Source organism: Lissotriton helveticus, chromosome 6 (genome assembly GCF_964261635.1).
Source record: "Lissotriton helveticus chromosome 6, aLisHel1.1, whole genome shotgun sequence".
Taxonomy (NCBI): domain Eukaryota; kingdom Metazoa; phylum Chordata; class Amphibia; order Caudata; family Salamandridae; genus Lissotriton; species Lissotriton helveticus.
In genome coordinates, this window is record NC_136067.1 from 996477624 (window position 1) to 996500053 (window position 22430).

The window sequence follows — 22430 nt, forward strand, 5'->3', positions numbered from 1 at the left end:
GCCATACGGAGTAGCTCGGGATACCATACTTTGAGCCCAGTCGGGAGCCACAAGAATGACTTGGGCCTGGTCGCTCTTGATCTTCTACAGCATTCTGGGTAGAAGTGGTATAGGCGGAAAGGTGTATAGCAGACCGCAACTCCACTCACAACGAAAAGCGTCGCCTAGCGAGTGCCACCTTGAAAATTCCAACGCACAGAACTGATGACATTGCACGTTCTCTTAGTTGGCAAATAGATCTAACCAAGGCTCTCCCCACTGCTGAGACCTTGCGCCACGTCCGTGTTCAGACTCTATTTGTGATCCATCATGCACCTGCGGCTGAGTTTGTCCGCCCTGGCGTTCAAAGAACCTGCCAGGTGTTAAACCACTAGGGAAATGCCCTGATGTTCCAGCCATGTCCAGAGGCGTAGAGCCTCCTGACATAGGGTCCACTACCCCACCCCGCCCTGTTTGTTGCAGTACCACATGGCGGTGGTGTTGTCTGTGAACACCTGCACTACTCTCCCCATAATAGAGAGAAGGAATGCCTTTAGTGCAAGTCGGATCGCCCAAAGCTCCCGAAGGTTGATATGGAGCTGGGAATCCGCCGGAGACCAGAGTCCTCTGATCCCCTTTCGTCTGTTTAGGGGAAGACAGCCTGCTTCCAAACTGTGTCTAGGGTGGATTAATAAGATGACTGATGTTGTGATTGATGATGTGCAGTGTACAGCTTTCAATGTGAAAGAGAACCAGTAGAAAATGAAAGAAAGTTATGATGCCAAATGGAAAGTAAGGATATACCCACTATTCTAAAAGGAACTTCTAAATATGGTCCTGCCCTTAAAGTTGTGAAGGTCAACAGGAACAGCGTTGTGACTCAGGATGGCAAAGTGTGGAATGTGAAACGTGTGGTAAAGTGTTAAGCTGGTGTGAAATCCGTGACTGTGTGGACAATGAAATTCATGATGGTGGTCTTGGTCATGAAAGTTCTAGAGGCGCTGTTGAGTATTTAGCTTCCAGAGTTAAAGTTAGTGGGAGACTTTCTAATCCCCATGTTAAAATGAGGAATTATAATTAATACTTTGTGTTAGCTGTGTTAAGGGGAGGGATGTATTCTATGTTATTAGAACCTTGTTTCTTTAAATGCATTGGTCAGAGTTATCTGTATTTAAAATGACTTATCTCCTGTTGTCATGGTGTGGTGATTCTAGATTCCAGGCTGTAGACCGCTCGTAAGTATTTGCCCTGATGAGTTTGATGTACTGTGCTGAACCAAATAAATAAAGGTTTATGTATCCTGCGTTTCTTAGAACTCTGTTTACTACAGCTTTCTTTCACCCCCCACACTCTATCCCTGCTAGGGTTCAAGACCAGATTAAAGTCACTGGTGAGAATAAGGTCTCCCTTAGTCATCTCGGCTAGCTCGTGCAGGAAGCCTAGAAGATATCTGTCTTGGGCTGCATTAGGGGCATACACTGAAGCTACAGTGATGGGCTGACCATTTATTCCCAAACCAGTATGACGTATCTGCCATTGACCATCATATGGGATGGGAGGAGGCTGTAAGACAATTGGGACTCCCCTTTGGTTAGTGCTAGATGAAGAATGAGACGACTTGGGATGGCTGGCGTATTTGAGTTTCCCCGGTTCTTGTGCAGGAAGGAATACCCTGAAGGCAAATGTTGGGATTGGCATCCCGGAGGCTTATCTAGACCGCACCCCATTTATTGGGCAAACTGAGGACCCAAATAATTACAGACGCTTGTTTTGTAGGCCTTTCAGTGTTCCGGTGCCAGCTAATCTCTGTGGGGTGCTCCTATGGACCCTCCTGTCCCCACTCACGTTGCTAGCCTACCCTGTTGTGGGCCGCTGCGTAGCAGCATGGAACTGTACAGAGTCCCAACAACCAAGGAGTGGACGCCAACTCCAATCAGAGGCCATTTTGGCTAGAGACACTCACCCTAGGACAGGGGATCCCCCCAGCTCCTCCTTCGGCCACTAAGGGGTCTCCGGGCCGAGATGTCTCCTACACAGAAATGCCTCCACATCAACAGTGCTTCCGGCCACAGTCGCTATGGCTGATCTGATCGTGTGGGCTGCTCCTTGGCACCATACAGCAAACAATCCTGTCTCCGCCGTGCTCTCTGACATTTCCGCTGATTCTCATGGGGCGCTTCAGCACATGTTCCTGGCTCCCGGATGGCTTCCCATATCGATGTGCCTCCCTGAGGTGACAAGTGGGCCCTGGAAGCTTATTTCTGCACAACATGTGGGAGCAATAGTGGAAAGCGTTCCACTGCTACACCATCTTGCCAACGCCACCCGATCCACCTTTCTTTTTTTTTTTGCATACCATTCTTTTAAAAAATTGCGATGTTCCAGACAGTCTGCTCAATGTTTCAGCTTCAACATTTTCTACCATAAATTACTGCTTTTTTCAGAAGTACATCATTTTAGTGTTGTCAATCTGTACATGAATGAAACTGGTCTCGAAAAAGGGGTAGGAGAACTACAGGGCTTTATGCAACACTTGTCATTCCAGAAGACTGGTTAATGTATCTGGATTCCTTCATTAGACCTCTGCTCTGAATATAATGAGGATCAAAGTGTGGCTCCACATCCCATTATGAAGGCATCTGTAACTAAAGACTGCAATGGAAATCGTTAGAGGAATGAGTGTCCTGCTACCATATTCCTTGATGAACATTACAGCTGGACAGACTGTAAGGAAGCTGATGTCGGATTTAGTCTGTGAGTCAAAAGCCATTCACAAAATGCACTAGTCCTCTGGATACTGCTCTAGGAATCTTACAAGCATCTGGCATTGTAGAAGGCACAAAGGGGGGGTTTGGCTTTTTATGTTCAACTTCAGGTCTGTTGCCAGGAGCATCATCTTAAAATGCCAACTTAGAAACCATGCAGTGCAATATCCGAAATCAAAAAATGCAGACACTACTTGACAGGAAGCGAAGTTCTCGTTGAGAAAATCATTTATGCCACGCCTTTTCTCTCTAAGCAGGTTCTCTGCAAATCTTTTCATTGACCCAGAGCTTTCCGAGATAGCGCCCGAGTTATCTATAAACACTGGAACTCTTCATAGGTGTCAAGGGTGTTCAGGACAGAAATGGGGATCAACTTCAAAGCCAATTTCTTTGATTCCCTCCTTGAAAACCCCGTTTGATAACATGGTCGTAGGTTAAGGAGGACTCTTCCTTAGCAATTTCCCTGCTGACTGACTCAGAATCAAGTTTTACATTTTTCAATCATTCTCTTAGCCTTATAATTGGGCAAGCCTACATGGTCCTCCTCTACATTATGGCACAAAGGGAACTCTCTTGAGTGGTGGAAGAGACTGCATATCCCACGTAAATGGAGATAAATTCATGATGCAGCAAGGGCATTTTAAGGGAATAGTCTCAAACCTTGCAATACAGTGCTGTAGAAACTGGCTGGTGAGAAAAAGCAGGCACAAAGAGCAAGCCTTAGGCTCACTGTCCTTAAACCAGTCCCAGGCTGCATAATAAAAGTTATTAGGTTTGCCTTAGTGACCACTGTAGGCAACTGTATGTGCAAGACTTCAGTGGCCTTGCCTACAACCACCCCAAAGGAGGGCCTTTCTTCGGTGCCCGGTAGGTAAATTCAGCCACAGAGAGTGTCCAACCCACCGGCATTTTGAAGGTTGAGATACAGGCCAGCACCAGAATGATGAGGGGTGAGCTCATTCTCCACCTCAACATCCTCATTGTCATGAACTGCTCAAGCCCATGCACCTCACAGCGGCCAGTACTGAAAATGACCTCCAACTTCCTTTAATACAGGTGCCGGGGAAAAGGAGCAGGGGGAAGTCATCATCAATTCGAGGTGGAGCGTTAGTGAATTCTTAGCGTGACATCGAGCGAGCTGTTGACAAAGTCAGCTCTGGAACTGCTGGCGAGATGGGTTTTGGACCCTTACTAGCAAGAACTAGCGAGGCCTAAGACATCCATGTCAAGGTGTGGCAGGCACTGGCCGCAAGCTGTAATGGCCCAGGAAAGTTGGTGCACATTGGCTTCTGATCCAGGAGCAGCTCAGATTCGGACATGGAAGTTTAAGTTGGGCTCTTAGATTGCTGATGACGGAAGTTCTCCCAAAAACAGGAGCAGCACAGAGGTGTTGAACTTCACTTTGGGTTCTTATGTTTGTATTTAAACGTGTCCTTCATCTTCTTCCTAGACCTACCCAAGGTTTACAAAAAGGACCCGGAACAACCTCCGAACCTGGAGTAACAGCGACGACTGACCGCTTGACTTGCCGCTCCCTGATGGCATTCGGATGTCCCACATACCATTTGTTGCAGCATTTTGGAGTCCTGCTTGGTGCTGGGACAAAGGCAGACATCATACGGGTCCGTGACCAACATCTGTTTTCTGCAAGTGCGGCATGGCTGGGAGGAGGAGGGGGGGGAGGGGGGGGGGGGAAGACAGACATCCCTGCCCACTGTCACTGTAAATGGTGAAAGAATTTTGTAAAACCCTAAACAAATTGGAAACATAGACACATGTTGAAGGGTCAGCAGAAAGAGGAACTCACACCAGCACATGGCACTTGTATGCATCTGGAATGTCACATCCAGACAATTTGTGGTTTAGGTCATTGGCACCACCTGTCGGTGTATAGGAGCTATTGCAGAGGTTTCCAGGTATAGTCTGGCGCCTAGGGAGATCCAAAAGGTGACAAATATGCAATTAGAAGTCTCCATCAGAACAGATGTTTCTCTGTGTTGTACTTAGACTGTGGGTCTTTTCTCGCTATGATGAAAACCATAACTGTGCAGTTTCAGAGTTTTTAAGTCCACAAAGTTCTTTAAGGTATTTCTTGTTTCAATGTTTGAGTTTTGCAATAATGTATCTCCATCTCATTAAATGTACTGCCATTTTAAAAGGTCTTTTCCATTGCGTATTCTAAAATGCCCTCCAAAGTTTGAATAAACTGAGGATTAGCAATTCAAATAATATACAGCATACTTAGGTGTGTGTTTGTTTTAGAATAAACAAAGGGTTACAAATGCCCACATTATAAATAAATAAAAATGAAAACACAACAAACACACTGACTATTTGTCCCTTTTTGAATTAGAAAAGGATTTACCTTCATTTGTGTTTCTTGGGGTGTCTGAGCAATAAAAGGAGGATGTCCAACCAGCATTTCATAAAGGATAACACCTACACTCCACCAGTCACAAAGTTGTGTATAACCTGCAAAGAAAACACGTACCATGAATTGCAAGAAATGCTTCTACATGGTCATTAAAAAAATTAATATACAACTTACTTATTGGACTGCAACCTTTGTGGTGCAGAGACCACATTTTCAAAGTTTGCTTACCATAGAGTAGCCATTCAACGATGAAGTTTACATTTTCAGCAATGTGATGTTAAAACTATGCAAATAATATTTTAGGAAGCATAATCATCAATATGTATGTAATACACAATAAACCCAGGTGAAGTAGGAGGGAACAACCACCCCGAGAAATCAGTAAATGTGTGTCTTCCATCACCAATCACCTCTGGCACCCATGTATCTCCCTTTACCCATAAGAACAGCAGGCACATGCTGCTGAAGTGTCATTACCATTGTCGCTCATGTATCCCAATATCCCACTGCCTACCTTTGCTGACACTTCTAAGATTTCTCTTCTAGCTTTTGGAAACTGCATGCCAGACGGGAAAATGCATCTGTATATATAGTCCATTTGACAACAGTGTCATGTAACTGATTCCCCTTCAGCCGCGTGGTAGCCAACAAGTCATTTTGTAACATAACTGTCTAGATGGTCTGTGCAACCTTACCACTATCGTTCCTCCTGTTACCCATCACTGAATGGGAAAATGGCATCTTGGCAAGAAAATCCTTATATGTTTTTTGTTTGATGCTTTTCCAGTCTATACTAAATCACTAACATAAAACGTGGTTCATCCTCAAGAACCATTGAAGGGAGATCTGAAATGCACTGTGATATGCAGTCAGTTGTCGCCATCATAAGCTTTCTTTAGTTTTCAGATTCTAACAGTCTCTCTGGGATCTGTTCCCCAAATCCAGTGTGACTGCACTAGCTCACATTCGCTCCAGTCTCCATGGCCCCATTAGCAGCAATTGCTCACTACTCTCAGTATTCAGGTCTCCTGCAAGCCTTGCACCGCCCTCAAAGCTGCTTTGAATGTTAGGCGGTAAGGACAGCATTTCCCAGCCTCATCCTCCTCAGGACCCACAGGTGTGCCAGGGCATGACACACAATCCAGAATTCCCCTGCTTACCTCACAACTTCCACTTGGACCCAGATCATCTGGCAAATTCGGTTTCGCCTCTGCCCTTTTGTCACCCCCACAGAGACACCTCCTCTCTGGTGCCACTGTCCTAGCTTTTCCTCCCCTCACCACACAGTGATCTCTAACAGATTGTTGTCCAACCACTACTTCACTCTGCCATTTGTGGCATGGTCTTAAGTTGTCTCATGCTATTGGGCCAGGCCCAACGCATGCGGCATAGGGAGCTCTGAATTTACAATACTAGCAGCACTGCCATCTGACATTCTGTTGCTCTGAGACTGGATAAACTAAAAGAAAGTGGGTGAGAGGGAAAGGAAGTTTGGGGCACAAGAACATGTTCTCTAGACCAGGCGCACCTAGGCTAATTTGTTGTGACTGCTGGGCAAGCTCCAGTTTTTTCTCACATATAGTTAGTGACGTTTCGCAAATGTCAGCGATGAAAGGAAAGAGATGAACAAACCTTTCATTAATTGCATTCTAAATGAGGTGGAAAATTATGCAAGGTTTGCAGACTGAGATACTCCAAATGATGAATGACTACATCATAGACAGAACCCAAGATAATCTAAATAATAAACAAAGACAAAGTAAACAGCACCCACAATATTTTCAGCATAGTAACTCAATAATCATTGGCAAGGCAAATAGATCTGGGATGTGAGAGCTATTGACTTTTCAAACGTTTATTAGCAATGTTGTAGAGTAGTTTAGCTGCTGTGAAGCAAGGTTAAAGGTTATTTTGAAAAAAAAACATTAAAGTGCTGCATGCCCTTTTTTTCCCTCTCCCTGTGTCACCGTGTTTTTAAAAAAAAATTTAAATAACTTTTAATGACATTTTTTAAAAAGCATTTTCAATGCAATGGTTTCGCCTTTGGAAAATTTAGAGCTATTGGCATTGTAAATGTCAAAATTTGAATTTATGTGTTTTTTTGAGAATAGCAAAATAGATGGCATTGTCATTTACATTGCCATTAGCTCTAACTTTTCCAAAGGCGAAACCATTGCATTGAAAATGCTTGTTGTTAGTGCCAAGTGCCTCCAACTGTCTGTCAAAACGCCACGCTTTTCAACTTTCTGTGCGGATCCGCAACATAGCATCCTGTTAAAGCTCCTGTGCACAGACACACACGCATGCAAACCACGCCACAAAGCGTGGTTGAATCGTGCATCCCAAGGAGACCGCAAACTTGGAGCGCAAGGACCCAGCCAAAAGTTCCACAACTTACTTGTGTGAGCCTCGCACAACGCCAGCAGGCACAATCCGAAAGTGAGGGTCAGCACGCGGCGGGCCATTGTGATTTATGGAAATAAGTTACAGAGGCTGAGTCAAAGTCACACCCAGGCTGGGGAGATAGATATACAAGGAGGAGGGACGACTGGAGACAAAGGCTCGTCCTTCGAAATAGATAGGTAGCTGTGAGAGTTTACTCAGCGTGCTGCTTTTGGCCGACACAGGGTGTGTGGCTACAAAGGCACAAACCTTTACCATCCTAATGGCACGTGTCCCCACAACTGGATATAGCTCCCTACGAATGTGCCCACTCAATCACCTCTGTGTGCTCAGAGATTTAAGAATAGAAGGGAATTGAGGCGCCCGGGATAAAGTTACATGCCCAGGGTGACACCAGTTGGTCAAGTAGCCAAACAGGGATTGGAATCCCAGCCTCCTGGAGCCACGGTCCCACATCTCAGTCACTGAACCACTCCTCTTTCCCACAACCAAAGCGGACTGAAAGTTCGGTGGGTCCAACGGTTGGTCGGCATTCAGGGGAGGGAGTACAGCCTTCCTAACATAATAACTTGTATTGTATAGCAGTTCGTACCACACGCCTGCCATTTCTAAGCACTGACACACATTACTATTACCGACTGCACCTTAGGTCTCTTTCGTACACAGAAGACATTAGGGGATGTTCTGACTACCCGGAACTCAAACTCACGATATTCAGACTCACCAGAGTGAGGGCGGCGCGTGACGGCTGAAGTTTCCTTGTTGAAGCCGTCATGTTTATTTCTTCCCCATCAGCTGCTGTATGACCCGAGCTGAGGAGCAGGACGTGATGAAAGCCAACAGCACCGGGACGGGGGGCGGGGTAACGGGCTCACGGACAGCGGGAGGGGGGCGGGTGAACGGGCTCATGGACAGCGGGAGGGGGGCGGGCAGGCACACGGACAGCGGGAGGGTGGTCAGGAAACAGCCAGCGGGACAGGGACAAGGCAAAAAATTAACGCAAACATCGGTATAAAAAAAAAAAAAATACACGCCCACAGTGGCCACGTCTTCATGACGTTGTGGAGAGGGAAAGAATCGGCGGGAACGCCCACCAATCGCCTCGGGAAATGACGGACAGTTCTCTCTTCCAATGGCTAGCCTCCATTTATGGAGCTAGCCAATGAAAGAGAGGCTGAACTAAAGCACACAGTGTAAGACATTAGGTTTTCGCCTGCGCCGAAAAGCTGCGCGGCGCAGCTTTTCGCCAGGCGAAACCTAAACATGAGTCAGCTCCTGGCGAGCAGGCGGAATTTTCTAAACATTTCCTCATATCCTGACAAAAGCGAGGAAAAAAAGGTCTTAAAGTGTAGGGAAAACAGACGGATTGAAAGCAGGCTCCGCTCTGGTTCTGTGAAATGTGGTCTGGGGTGGGAGAGAGGCGATGGGCACAGACGCTCAGAAAAGAGAAGAAATGGAAGAGGGGCAGAAAAGATAAGAGGGAGGGCAAATGAGTGTGGAGGGGAAATAAAGAACAGAGAGAGAGGCGAAGAAAGGAAGGTAAGAAAAGAAGAGGTGTGGAAAGGGGAAAAGAAGTCAGGAGAAAGAGACGTGGATGCAGCTATGCCTGCAGGCATATATTTGCATAGCACTCTTGCCATTCGTATGACCTTGCGGCGCTGGAGAAGCATACAATGGGAAAAAGGTTATGAGGGTGGGGAGGTGGAGGATATGCAGAAGGTAAGAAAGAGAGGGGTGAGAAGGAAGAAAAATATATGACGCTAATGGAAAAGAGAATACAAAAAAATAGAGAAGGAATTGCTGTAAAGGGCCGGGGATAATGCATGGCGGGAGAGAGTGTGATACAGGAGCAGTGTATGTGCGTGAGACACAGGGCCGACGAGGGTTTAGAGAGAAGTGTGTATGAGAGGCAGGAAGAAATGAATGGTTAGAGAAGGATGGGAAAGGGAAGAAGGAACATGTGAGGAGACGAGTGGGAACGGAGGGCGGTATAGAGTTGGTGAGGAAGAGAGCAGAGTGGATGAAAGAGAGAGTTGGGGTAGCGCCGGTGCAGAGAGCGAGAGGAGAGGGGGGGAAGGGGGGGGTGCTTGGGAACAATCCACATTCTTGGCCACAGACTCAATGGAAATACTTCTGGGACAGACACAGAGGGTCAAAAGCAGACATGGCAGGAGCCAGAGACAAGGAGGGAGACATCGGGAGCGAGAGGAAGGTGGGAAGAGAAGTGAGGGGGAGGCCCGAGGGGTGCACGGAGAGACAGTGCGAGAGCACAGCGAAATGAGACAGCGCAGTAGAAAAGGTATCTTCGGCGAATGCACGGATTCGTAGTAAAAGAGAGCCTTAGGAGCCGGGATGAACCCCTCAAGCAGGGGCGTCGTGAACCCCACACGCTAACAGCGTGATGGGGTGAAAAATACAACTTTTAAAGTGCCCCTTGTCTCTCTTTTGATTGAGACACTGGACTCTACAACGTAGGTACGCAGTACCACTGCTAGGGAAATGTTATGAGGAGGTGGGCAGAGGGAACAAAAGAAACAAGCTATCACGAACGAAAATAAGGCCTGGAAGGAAGGAGAGAGGGGCTACCAGGGATGGAAGAAAGGATGGAGGAAGGGTGACTGTATAAAAGAGATTGATGGAAGGATGACGGGTGGACCGATGTGTGTGTGGGTCTACGGATGGCTAGATTGTTAGATGGATGGAGAGGGGTGGATGGATGGATGGACAGACAGGATGATGGATGTGTGGGTGGATGGACGGAGGGGGTGGCTGGATTGATGGATGAATGGGTGGGATTGGAGGTTTATGGAGGGATGTATTGTTGGATGTACGGAGAGGGGTGGGTGGATGGATGGATGGATTTGTGGGTTTGGGGGTCCACGGATGGATCGATTGTTGGATAGACGGAGAGGGGTGTATGAATGGGTGTGTGGGTGGATGGATGACGGGGTCTACGGATGGATGGATTATCGGATGGAAGGAGACAGGTGGGTGGATAGATGGATGGGTGGGGGTCCACAAATGGATGAATTGTCGGATGGACGGAGAGGGGTGCATGGATGGATGTGTGGGTGGATGGATGGATGAGGGGGTCTACGGATCGATGGAATGTTGGATGGGCGGAGACGGGTGGGTGGATGGCTGGGTGGGGGTCCACCGATGGATGGATTGTCGGATGGATGGAGAGGGGTGCCTGGATGGGTGTGTGGGTGGATGGGTTTGTGGGTTGATGGGTTTGTGGGTTGATGGGTTTGTGGGTGGATGGATGAGGGGGTCTACAGATGGATGAATTGTTGGATGGGGAGGGGCATATGGATGGACGGACATGGGATGAATGGATGTCTAAAATTGTTGACAAAGGCCACCCTTTGGTGGAGTGAGATGGAGGGATACGGACAGATTGACTCCGTGAGATACCGGGTCAGACATGCATGACGAAGAGAGGGTTCACCGAGACTGCCAAAGGAACAGCATCAGAGGCGCGCAGCCTATGAGCTGTCAGCGGGTGAAAGGCTCTCTGATCTCAGACGTCAAGTGTCCTTTGGTGTAGCTTATGACGTCACGCTGTCGGGGACCCCACTCCTCCTGGACTAGGGCTAGGCAGCGCTTAAGGTTCCCAAACAGAGGGAGGGCTGGAAGGAGAAGGCGAGTTGTGAACATGCCCTCCTGGTTTCGCCGGGGGGTCTGCCGGATCTGAGAGGGCTTTGCTGCTTTTCTCTTCGGTTTTTAAGAAAAAAATCCTGATTGAACTTCTGAGTGCAGATGGGCTGCTCAAAACCTTAAAATAACCAACCCACGCCCCCAAATCAACGAGAGCCCGCCTCACCAAAGAGGATAACGCTTAACGCAATAATAGAAATAATCGGAAACTTATATAAAGTTTAAGACGCCCGTTCCATTGGCGTCTGAAGGGCAACGCTTCGCCCCCCCAGCCAAGAGCCAATGGGCTGTCTTCCCCAGTGCACCCACCCTTGAGCCGCGGGTGGGGGGCTCCCCACTCTTTCCGTCAGATGGGCAGCTTTGCAAGACCGTCCGCCCACGGGGAGGTTTGAGAGCACTTTCCAGCCGAAGCTGAGACATTTAAATAGACAAGAGGGGCTTTGCGAGCCGGAGGAGCCAGGCAGCGGGGAGCAGGAGAGACCCCTGACGGTAGGACACCTTTCATTATCCCACAGACGCCAGCTTTTGTTTCAAGCTCTACACAGCAGCACCCACTGCCCTCGCCCTCACAAGTTCTACACAGCACAGCACCCACGCCCCATCACAGTACGCTAGAAAAGTAAAGAGTATGCTATGATGCACATGGGAGGGGCTGTCACTCTCTGTCGGGGGACTCGAGCGGGATTAGTATGGGTGAGCATCCCACCAGGGGAGACCCTCGCTACACCTGGGGAACTCGTCCCTCCCTCTTGTGTCCCAGTTCCCGCTTCTAAGCACCGCACCGCTACCTCCTTCACAGAGAACTGGTCCCATCTAACGCAGCACGGACCCTTTCTGTGTTATGACATGTCAAGCATGGGGCTTTAAACTCAACTACCTGGGCAGTGCAGCGCGCGAGAAGTACTTGTTTTGGTCGGCAACACACGCCTTGTGGTTTTCACCCCAAAACGAAGGCAGAGGCAGAGTATTAGGGCTATGCAAATATTTCGCACCGACACGCCCACTGCTTTGCTCTACTGTCTCCTGCACAACATCTCAGATCGACGGCGCAATGTTAAGGCGGGCGTACTTAAAACCTAGTTTGTTTTTGATAAAAACAGAAGTTTGGGGCAGAATTTCCATGTGTGGGGACCCCCAGCAGATGTTGGAGAAGGCGGGCGCGGTCTAAAAGGCCCCGCCCCAGCCTTTTTCCTGAGCTCCCTGGAATGTGTCTGGCTGGAGAGACACAAGTTTGCTTCGGATTTAAAGTTGACGGCTAGCAGCAACACCCACACCCGTTATGTGACTTTAACTATCCATATGCTTTACGTGCATGTTCCAAAGCGACCTACCACCCCCCTCCCGTACTCAACCCCCCTCTTGGCCTGCTTGATGGCTTTTGTGCTATTTGTATTTTTGAATCAGTGCTTTTGTGGAGGTCGAACTTCTGTCTGCCTCCTTGAAATGATGGCTGCCGCGGCCGCCCATATATCTTCATCAGTGGAAGAGACAAAAGCCCCACAGAGCGTCCACAGCGCAAACAATAGAGCCAGATAAAGATGTCCGCTGAATATTTGCAAAGTGGCTGTTGTGGTTTTAATGGATGGCTCTTTCGTGCATGTTTAACACTTCTAATCAGCCTTGTTCACTGTACTGATGACATCATTACACACTTCCCTCATCGTACAGGCAGCAAAAAAGCAACAACTCGAATGCCACCACAACCTGCCTTGGCAGCAGGCAACTTTACAAAGCAGGTCTAGTTTTAGAGATAGTATCACGATTGACGTCACAAAATACATAATCACATGGCATCACACATGCACCGAAGTGGACAGAGGAGATAGCAATACGGACCATTGTGTAACCGCCACATTCTGAAACAGCAGCACTAGACATTTTTAAAATATTACCATTTTTCATACCCATGGCATCATACGTGAGATAAATGCAGCAGCAGGGAAGTTTAAGGTTTTACCTTCAATCGTGCGTATGACATCACAAGTGACATCACCACCTGTCATCACGCACGGTCTGAAAAGGGACAGCAGAGGCAGCAACTCATGTGGCAATAGAATCAGCCTGGACAGGAGCGTGAAACTTTTAGACACTTGGCTTATTCACACTGTTGATGTCACAGATGACACGGTCACATGACGTCACACGCACACTCCACTTTCGTGCCTTCTGATGGCATCACAACTGACACCACACACGAGGTTGCTTCCGTACCAGAACAGAGGGCATGACGCAGTGGGCAGCAAGGAGTGATATCACACATGGCAATGGTTGTATTTCTCACCTCATTAGCGTTTTTGACATAGCACCTACATCTTGGTCACTACTAATGCCGGGTCCTCTATTCGCCGCAGCCCAGTGGAGCAGAATGCGGATAGCACATAATTGTGCACCACGGCTCCCTTCAAAAGTCTCCTTCGTCTTTTCTTATGACGTCACTACGGATACCAGAGAGTAGGCCGTGCAATGCACGGGGTGGAAATAGTTATTTCGTAATATAGAATCTTTTCTACATACCAGCATCTCTCCTCACAGAGGTGTGCTGCAGCAACCACAGCTGTGCACTCTCCTAACCACCCTTCTGTCGCCCCAACCACACTGAGAAAATGGCACCTAAACAACGAGTAAAGTCACCCCAAAAAATTTAATTCGTTCATCTCGGATATTGGTGCTGATGACATCATTCATGACGTCACGTACGACCCCACGCATCTTTTTGTTGCAATAAGTCGTCGATCCACAGCGCTGGAACACATCGTGAGTCCACCAGGGGTTTGAACCCGTGACCCTATAGACTGAGAGCTCTCTTCTTATTGGTTGTGTTTTTTCTTTCACTTAAGTATGTGGCAGCTGCTACCCTACCACCATGTGTTGTCAATAAGATTATCATTCCGTGACTCATAAATTGCATGACGTGTCGGTGGTGGCGAGGCAGCTTTCTGGTGTTAAACATTCCATTTGGTTGAAACCTCTGCACGCTGAGGGAGGCATCGACTCTGCCAAGATCACACTCATTGTCAGTGTGACGATCGGAGGGCGCCGTCATGCGAGCGTGGCCTGGCCTGCCACCCAAGTTAGGAGCTTTCCACGTCTGCACCGTTCCTGTCTGGCGGTTCCAATAATGCACTTTGCAGCTGAGCGATGGCGCAGGGGCCTGGAGGGCGGCGGTGCTGCCTGCCTCTCTTGTTTTGGGATATGATACCCGGGTACGGCTCGCCTCACTTCCAGAAACCTCTCCCCTCCCCAAACACCTCTTTGGCATGGAGAGCTTCACGTGACTTTGTTATTGTAATTCCTAGTGGTGGCACGCTCTGGAAACAATTAAGAGTGTTGTAACTGCTGGAAGCAGGAGCCAGTGAAAGAGGAGGAGCGAAGGCTTCAGAGACCCGAGTAAAAAACCTTTTAGAAATTCTATTTTGTATTTACGCAGTGCTGTTTTTACCGTCCCATAGTGGCACAGCGCTGGAGGAGCCCACAGGAAAAACAAGTCCGGTCCCGGGCCGGCAGCCAATCACAGCGCGGCCCGGGGAATTACGTCACGGGGTGTCCCGGGCCGGCAGCCAATCACAGCGCGGCCCGGGACACACGGCAACAAGGGGCGGGACTTAAAAAAGAGTCAGAAACGCCCACGATTCGCGTTCTGACCGGGAAAGAGTGATGGACAACCGTGTCTTCCAATGTCTAGCCTCCATTTATGGAGCTAGCCAATGGAAGAAGGGGCGGTTTCAAGTCCCCACTATTGACATAACATTAGATTTCGCCCTGGGCGGAGCAACTGCTACGCAGTTGCTACGGCCAGGGCGAAACCTAAAAAGCAGTAGCCATGCTGCTCTACAACATGGCTAAAAGAACTGGCAAAGCCAATAGCTCCCACATAGGCGAGACCTACTGGCAAAGTCGAACAGACCACCAAAACGAAGACTGTATCGTGAATGTTACTTATTGTATTGCAACAAGAAGCCTGTTTGAAGCCTTTAGTCACTGCTTCCTTTCAGGCTATTTGGGAAAGGGAACACGTGATCAGATCCAAGCTTTTGTTGGGTAGTGGTGGGCGAGGACTGAGGAATGTCCTTTAAGAACTGATTTTATAAGCCTTTGAGCAAACCGACCTGTCTCTCAGATTAGAAAAACAGCTTCCAAAGCCGAGTGACTGCTTTGTCCTCAGATTGTGGAACTGAATGTTAGGCTAAATGTAAAATAATAGTTTTTCCTTTGTTTTGCAAAATCGCTTTTAGGAAAGAGGTGGTCTGGCAGGCCAGGGGTAAAGACTATAGTGCTTGGAGGAGTTACAGTCACATATTGCATGCCCATCGAAGGGCATAAGTGCAGATTTAAAGTGGGGATGACTATTTGTTTCACAAACAATTTTTATTTAAAAAATATATATATATCTCTCTACTCGAGATCCAATTTGAACGGACATAAGTAAACGCTTTGAAAATCATGTTGAAGTACCGCAAAAAGACAGTTTCCAAAGCAGAAAGTATGAATAATATGTTTAGGATTTTGGTATATATAGATGGTGGTTTTCTCAAACGTCCCAAGCTCCAGGGAAAGGTTAATGTTTGAAGTAGCTCCTTGTTGTAAACAAAATATCTCACAAGCGAGAGTGCATGCAGGCAAATATCCCTGACCAGTTCTTCCACAGGTGTGGGAACCCGGAGGCGAAGTTTGGGAATTTAGCATTTTCGCCGGTGAAGAGTTCTATGCGAGGAAACCCCCAAAGGCTGAAGTATGGGATTAGGATTTGGGGTGGAGTTTCCAATTATGGACTTGTTGCTGCATTCTGCTGAGGCAGTCTGCAAAATCGTTGTCCACTCCCGGTTTGTACTCAATAGATGATCCCTGTGATGGATCACCCACCGCCAAATGCACTGCACAACTGCAGAGAGAGAGACTGCCAGAGAGAGACTGCCGCCCTGTTTGCGTAGATAGAACATGGCAGTTGTGTTGTCTGCGTGAACAAGCACTGTGAGAAAGTGCCATCTTTCTTGCATTGGTATGCCCCCACCTTTTGCTGAACTGCTGATGTGCTTTGACTGAGTGTGCCCCGGGCTCCTGCCAACCAGGTACCCAGGGCCTGTGTTCCTTCCCTAAAGCTGTATTGAAACAAAACCCAATTGGCATCTCTGGCCACCTATCAGCCCCTAGTAAATGGTACCCTAGGTACTCAGGGCATGGTGACCAGAGAAGACCCCTAAGGAGTGCAGCACTTATTGTGCCACCCTTAGGGGCCCTGTACCCTGACACCCAAACACTGCCTTTGCTGGCTGAGTGTCTAAGTACAGAACTTAACAGAGAGTCGACATGGCCCACATCCCTGTGTGCCATGCCCACAAACCCCACTGCCCTGGCATACATCAGTCACCCCTCTATCTGGGTGCCCTATGCCAGTGGTGTGGGCACAGGTGCAGAAGCCCTGTGCCCCTACAGTACCCAGGGCCATTCCTGGGCACTGTAAGTGCAGTGATGCCATTAAGAGTATATGGTGCTGGGAGGTCGTCATTACGAACTCCACAGCACCATGATGGCTTCACTGAAAACTGAGAAGGTTGGTATCAAACTACTCAGCACATTAAACCCGCACTGATGCTAGTGTGAGGTTTAATGTAAAATGCACCAGAGGGCATCTTAGAGATGCCACCTGAAACCTAAACCTACAATCCACGTCTGGACCGAGAGGCTGCCTCGGCTGCCACACAGCAGACATGTAGCTGGACCTCTGGGTGGAGAGCCCCCCGCTCTCCTGGGCCTGCAACAATGCACATCCTGGGCGAGGTGCTAGGTCTCCTCCCCTAGGATGGGCAGTGGGAAGCTTCAAAGGCCTCTGTGAGCTTCTCCAGACCATTTGCTGTTCCCAGAAACTGGCCCCCACCAGTTCGGACCCCCACTCTGGCGGGAAGACTGGCAGAAAACCCTACGTCACGAAGAGGGGGGTGCCAGCCTGTGCCAACCCCACCCCTCAGGCGGGGGAGGCGAGGTGAAGCATGACCCCAGGCTCCGGCCATCTTGAAGATGGGGAGCCCTGCACAATCCCAGCTAGGTTCCTGCCCCCCTCCCACTGGAGAGGAGCAGGCTAGGGGGTGTCCCTACCCCAGGACAGGGACCTATTGTTCCCTGCCCTTACCCTTCCTGTAACACCCCTAAATTCAGTATTTAGGGGCTCCCTGAACCTTCCTTCCTCAGATCCCGATAAGAAAAGAAGAAAGAAGATCAAGAAGAAGACCCGCCGTGCAGCTGCTAACAGGACCACACCCACTGACTTAGCCCCAGCCCTACCGGCCTGTCGATCCTGGAACCTGCTCCTGCTTAATCCCGGCGACTCCTGCGGACAGCAACCTTGGGACACCCGGAGGACCTGCCTGCCTTGACCCTCTTAAAAACTGGGACTCCCATAAGCAGAGGCTCTGCTTCAACAACCACCCCCTGGTGCCAGCTAGGAAGCTCAAGACCTGCCCACTCGGCACCCGCCGAGCCCGGCCAATGCCCGAGTGATCCAAGACCACCAGGACGTCCCCCTGGTGACTGGGACCCAAAGTCCAGTGCCCAAAGACCCTCCTCGACGAACCAGACGACGCCTGCAGGCTCAAGAACCGGAGACCTTTACAACCGCGACCAGCCGAGGGTGAGATTCCCTACACCAAAAGACACCCCTGCACCCGGCTCCCTGCAGCCCCCTGTGCCTGCCTCTTCTCCAAGATCCCAACTTACCTCTCGAAGTGGTGGTCGCACCTGAAGAATCACCGTCCCAGAGTCTGTAGCCTTTATTTATTTATAAAGTTTTATATAGCGTGAACTTGATCCCGAAGGATATCAGAGCGCTTTACAATTTGAGGCAAAGATAACAAATCAGAAAATGAGGCTCACATATTTATTTTGAAAGTTTTATAGAGCGCGAATAAGATCCTTGCGGATATCAGAGCGCTTTACACACATAAATACAGACAATGCACATGGTAAAAATGGAACATTGTGCACTTTCACTGGTTTTAAACTGCACAGCACATCTCAGCTGCCATACTAGCCAATTACTTTCATATGCACTGACCAGGCTGCTCTGTGGCTCCTTCCCTCAATGACTTCAAAAAGTGGAAAGGGCCATTGCTTTAGGCTCTGTTTACAGCTAGGAAGAGACTTGTTGGGAGAGAAAGCACTGCAAAAAGTGTCAGAGTTATTTGCAGAATTGCAATCTGCTACACTGTTCTGAAACACTCTGCCGAACAAAGATGGCCGATGACTCCATGTCATCTAGAACACCATGTTGCAAATCTGAGCCTTCATTTAACACAATACTTCTGGTTCGACTGCACTGAGCTTAAGTCCTAGAATACAATGGATTATACAGAGAAAAAAGAATTGAATTTACTGTATATGAATTTAGTACTTTCATTCAATTATTTCAAGAGAGGCAACTATACATTTGAGTAAGTGGTGTTATTGCACCTCACAATCCCTGACAGGGTGAACCATAAAAATCACTAAATAAACCTGAACTCAACCCTCTAGTAAGATATGGCACAAAGCAGGCAGGCTTAACTTTGAGGTGATGTGTAAAGAATGTATGCGACAATAAAATACTTTAAATTTAAAATACAAACCATAAAAAAAATCCCAAAACAAATTAGAAAAATAGACTAAAAAACTTAATATACAAAATGACACCAAAATGACAAAATCCATTAAGGGGAACCTGAGATAGGATTGGTTTAAACTTTAGGTAGATATAGCACAAATAAGCACTAAGTGCCACACTGGTCAATCATCACAGCAGACCAGGACCTGGGCGCAATTTGATGCCAACTGTGATGGAGCACGGGTCGGAAACACCAACTAGGTTCGTCCTGGTCAACGATTTTATCTTATGACTTTAGTCCTTCAAGTCCCAGTCCCACACAGGAGTACACTTTTAAATCCCCACAGGGCCTCAGTAAAAGCACTTCGAGATTCGCAGAGAGGCAGGTAGAGTCCAGTCCAAGCCGAATTGCAACTGATCAGCTAGGCAGTTGCAGGAAAGGTCTCTTGCATATTGTTGTATCCCTGTAGCTTGAACAGGAGGTCAGGCTTATGACTTTTGGAGTTCAATTCTTTGGATACTAGAGGTAGAGCAGTTACAGTCCTTTTGGGGCTCTTCTCGGGTCTCAGAGAGCAGGTTCAGTCCTCTTCTGATCATCCTGAGGTCCATGAGTGTTCTGCAATGTGTATCTGGAAATGTCACATTTATGCCGGGTATGGGTTAGTGTTTGGGGAGGACTCCTGGGGATGCCCTACCCAGTAGGGTAAAGGTTTCAAGGGCTAGCCCTACACACATTGGTCATTTTCAGGGTCGCCAGAGATGGCTGAAGTCTTTGGCCACACTAAACCTGGGCTGTGAGGGCTGGGACTCCCATAAGCAGAGGCCCCACGGTGCCAGCCAGGAAGCTCAAGACCTGCCCACTCTGCACCCGCCGAGCCCGGCCCGTGCCCGAGTGACCCAAGACCATGAGGACGTCCCCCTGGCGGCTGGGACCCGAAGTCCAGTGCCCAAAGACCATCCTCGACGAACCAGACGATGCCTGCAGCCTCAAGTACCAGAGACCCCCACAACCGCGACAAGCCGAGGGTAAGATTCCCGACACCAAAAGACACTCCTGCACCCGGCTCCCTGCAGCCCCCTGTGCCTGCCTTTGGGGTACCTACCTCTTCTCCAAGATCCCAACTTAACTCTCGAAGTGGTGGTCGCACCTGAAGAATCACCGTCCCTGAGTCTGCAGCCTTAGTTTCCTTTTTACTCTTCGCATTGAATAACATTGAGCGCCCGACGGCTCAAAAGCACCTAGCACCCAGCTGCCCGAGTGCCTCTGGCTGTGCAACCTTTGTCCTATCCTATTTCCCCCTTTGCACTGAGCAAGTGACCAGGAGCCCAGCTCCCACAGCCGCGTAGCCTGCTAGCCAGCAGCCACCAACCGGAGGCCCCCTGTCCCTCATTGGATAACATTGGGCCTAACTACCTCTGCACCCGGCTGCCCCTGTGTCGCTGAGAGTGAACCTACCTGACCCTGGGATACCCCTGAGTCTATGCCCAGAACCCTAACTTCACCAGTTGAGTACTCACCTGGAAACCGGTAACTCACTTACCTGCCATTGGATAACATTGACTGGTTTGATTAGAAAAATCTTCTAAGTGTGAAGTTTTGAAAACTTAAAATATTCCCATAAAATCAACCGAATTCCGAAGTACTCACCTGTGATCAGGAGAGAAGCCAGTGCTGCATCTTGAAGCGCAGTACTGAACTGCAAAAGTAATCCTAGCCAGGTTTACTAGTAACTTGAATTTTCTCCATAGGAATCCATTGTGTGCTTTTCTGTGAAATTTCTTCTGTCTACTTTTGAAAACTTGAAATATTCTTTAAAAATCATACCAAATACTGAAACGTGATTACTTACCGGTTTTAATTTGAGACCCCAGTGCTGGACCTAGGAGCCCAGTACTGGATTAGAAAAGTAACGAGGGTGGAGGAGCTTCGCGCGCATCTGAGATGGCCGCGTGAGCACAGGGCTCCCGAAACCCTCGCCGCCTCCCGCATCTATCCTGAAATATAGCCTGATTACGAAGATGGGTTATTGATGACGCAGCCCAGCTGATATAATAGCTGCTTTAAAAAATTGATTTGGACTTCGGGTTCCTAAGCTACGACACTTCGAACCTTGCGGCCTACCCCGTGCAGACACCCGGGGATTGAGTTGTTACTGTGCCCAGGCAGTAATTCAACAACATCGGCTGGTGGGATCCAGACCGTGGCCTAAAATTGGCTTTCGGTTTCGTTTTTGCTCATTGGCATTGTTCTTCCCCGGGACCGACGTTGTGCGCAACTGGACCCCGTGACTTCCACTTGGGCCTGGGAACAACGAGTGTGTGGCTGCAGAAATACACTGGCTTTAATCTGCCTTTGGTGACCCAGTAGGTGACTTCGGAGGAGCCATTTTGACCAGATCTCAGGCGCCCCTTCGGGGCACGCAGCCCACCATGACAGGCAAGCCCGAAAGTGAGAAACGAAAAGTCAAGACCGCTTTCCGGGGGGGGGCGCAACTCAAACAATTGTCATGGATCGTTGTACCCAACCCAGGGGGTCCCCCGGTGGTACAACTAGGGCCCGGGAAGAGGCGATTGAGGATCCTGCTGTGTTGGCGGATTTAACACTACAAGACGTCATGGACGCCATTGCCAGTATTAAGACATCCATCGACCAGCAATACGAGGCTCTTGCCCTGAAGCTTGACACCGTGGCCATTGACGTTAATCTCATCAGAACAGATTTATTGAAGAAAAACCAAAGGTGGTGATGGACGGAGCGTTGACAATACAAACACTCACCCCCAGTCAACTGATCTGGGTTTAATCCATCACCGTTCTTTAGCTCACTCCGCCACCCCAGTTCAGACATGGCCATATGCAAATCAGTCTGACCCTGTGCCTCATGGGAACAGTCCAGTCCGAACTGCCAAGCCATGTCTTCCCTGGACCGGAATCAAGCTTCCCAGGACCGGTTTCTGGCATTACAGCCGTCTTCAGCGGGCTTGCTTGACTCCAGTGGCAAAGTGAGCAAAGGACTCACGTCGGAGCATACCCTGCCAACTTAGGGCGAACAAAGAAAAACCAAAGGTGGTGATGGACGGAGCGTTGACAGTACAAACACTCGCCTCCAGTCAACTGATCTAGGTTTAATCCATCACCGTTCTTTACCTCACTCCGCCACCCCAGTTCAGACATGGCCATATGCAAATCAGTCTGACTCTGTGCCTCATGGGAACAGTCCAGCCCGAACTGCCAAGCCATGTCTTCCCTGGACCGGAATCAAGCTTCCCAGGACCGGTTCCTGGCATTACAGCCGTCTTCAGCCGGGCTTGCTTGACTCCAGTGGCAAAGTGAGCAAGGGACTCACGTCTGAGCATACCCTGCCAACTTTGGGCGAACAAAGAAAAACCAAAGGTGGTGATGGACGGAGCGTTGACAATATAAACACTCGCCCGCAGTCAACTGATCTGGGTTTAATCCATCACCGTTCTTTAGCTCACTCCGCCACCCCAGTTCAGACATGGCCATATGCGAATCAGTCTGACCCTGTGCCTCATGGGAACAGTCCAGCCCGAACTGCCAAGCCATGTCTTCCCTGGACCGGAACCAAGCTTCCCAGGACCGGTTTCTGGCATTACAGCCGCCTTCAGCCGGGCTTGCTTGACTCCAGTGTCAAAGTGAGCAAGGGACTCACGTCTGA

At 48.9% G+C, this 22430-nt stretch overlaps 1 protein-coding gene across 2 annotated transcripts in view; it reads right to left on the minus strand.

The window, feature by feature from the left end:
- LATS1 (large tumor suppressor kinase 1) overlaps positions 1 to 22430 on the minus strand; it is a 278558-nt gene that overhangs the window by 42223 nt on the left and 213905 nt on the right. For both annotated transcript variants that reach the window (XM_078648633.1, XM_078648634.1), the window contains exon 7: positions 5110 to 5216. In XM_078648633.1, the coding sequence (XP_078504759.1) occupies positions 5110 to 5216 (107 nt within the window). The remainder of the gene's footprint in view (positions 1 to 5109; positions 5217 to 22430) is intronic.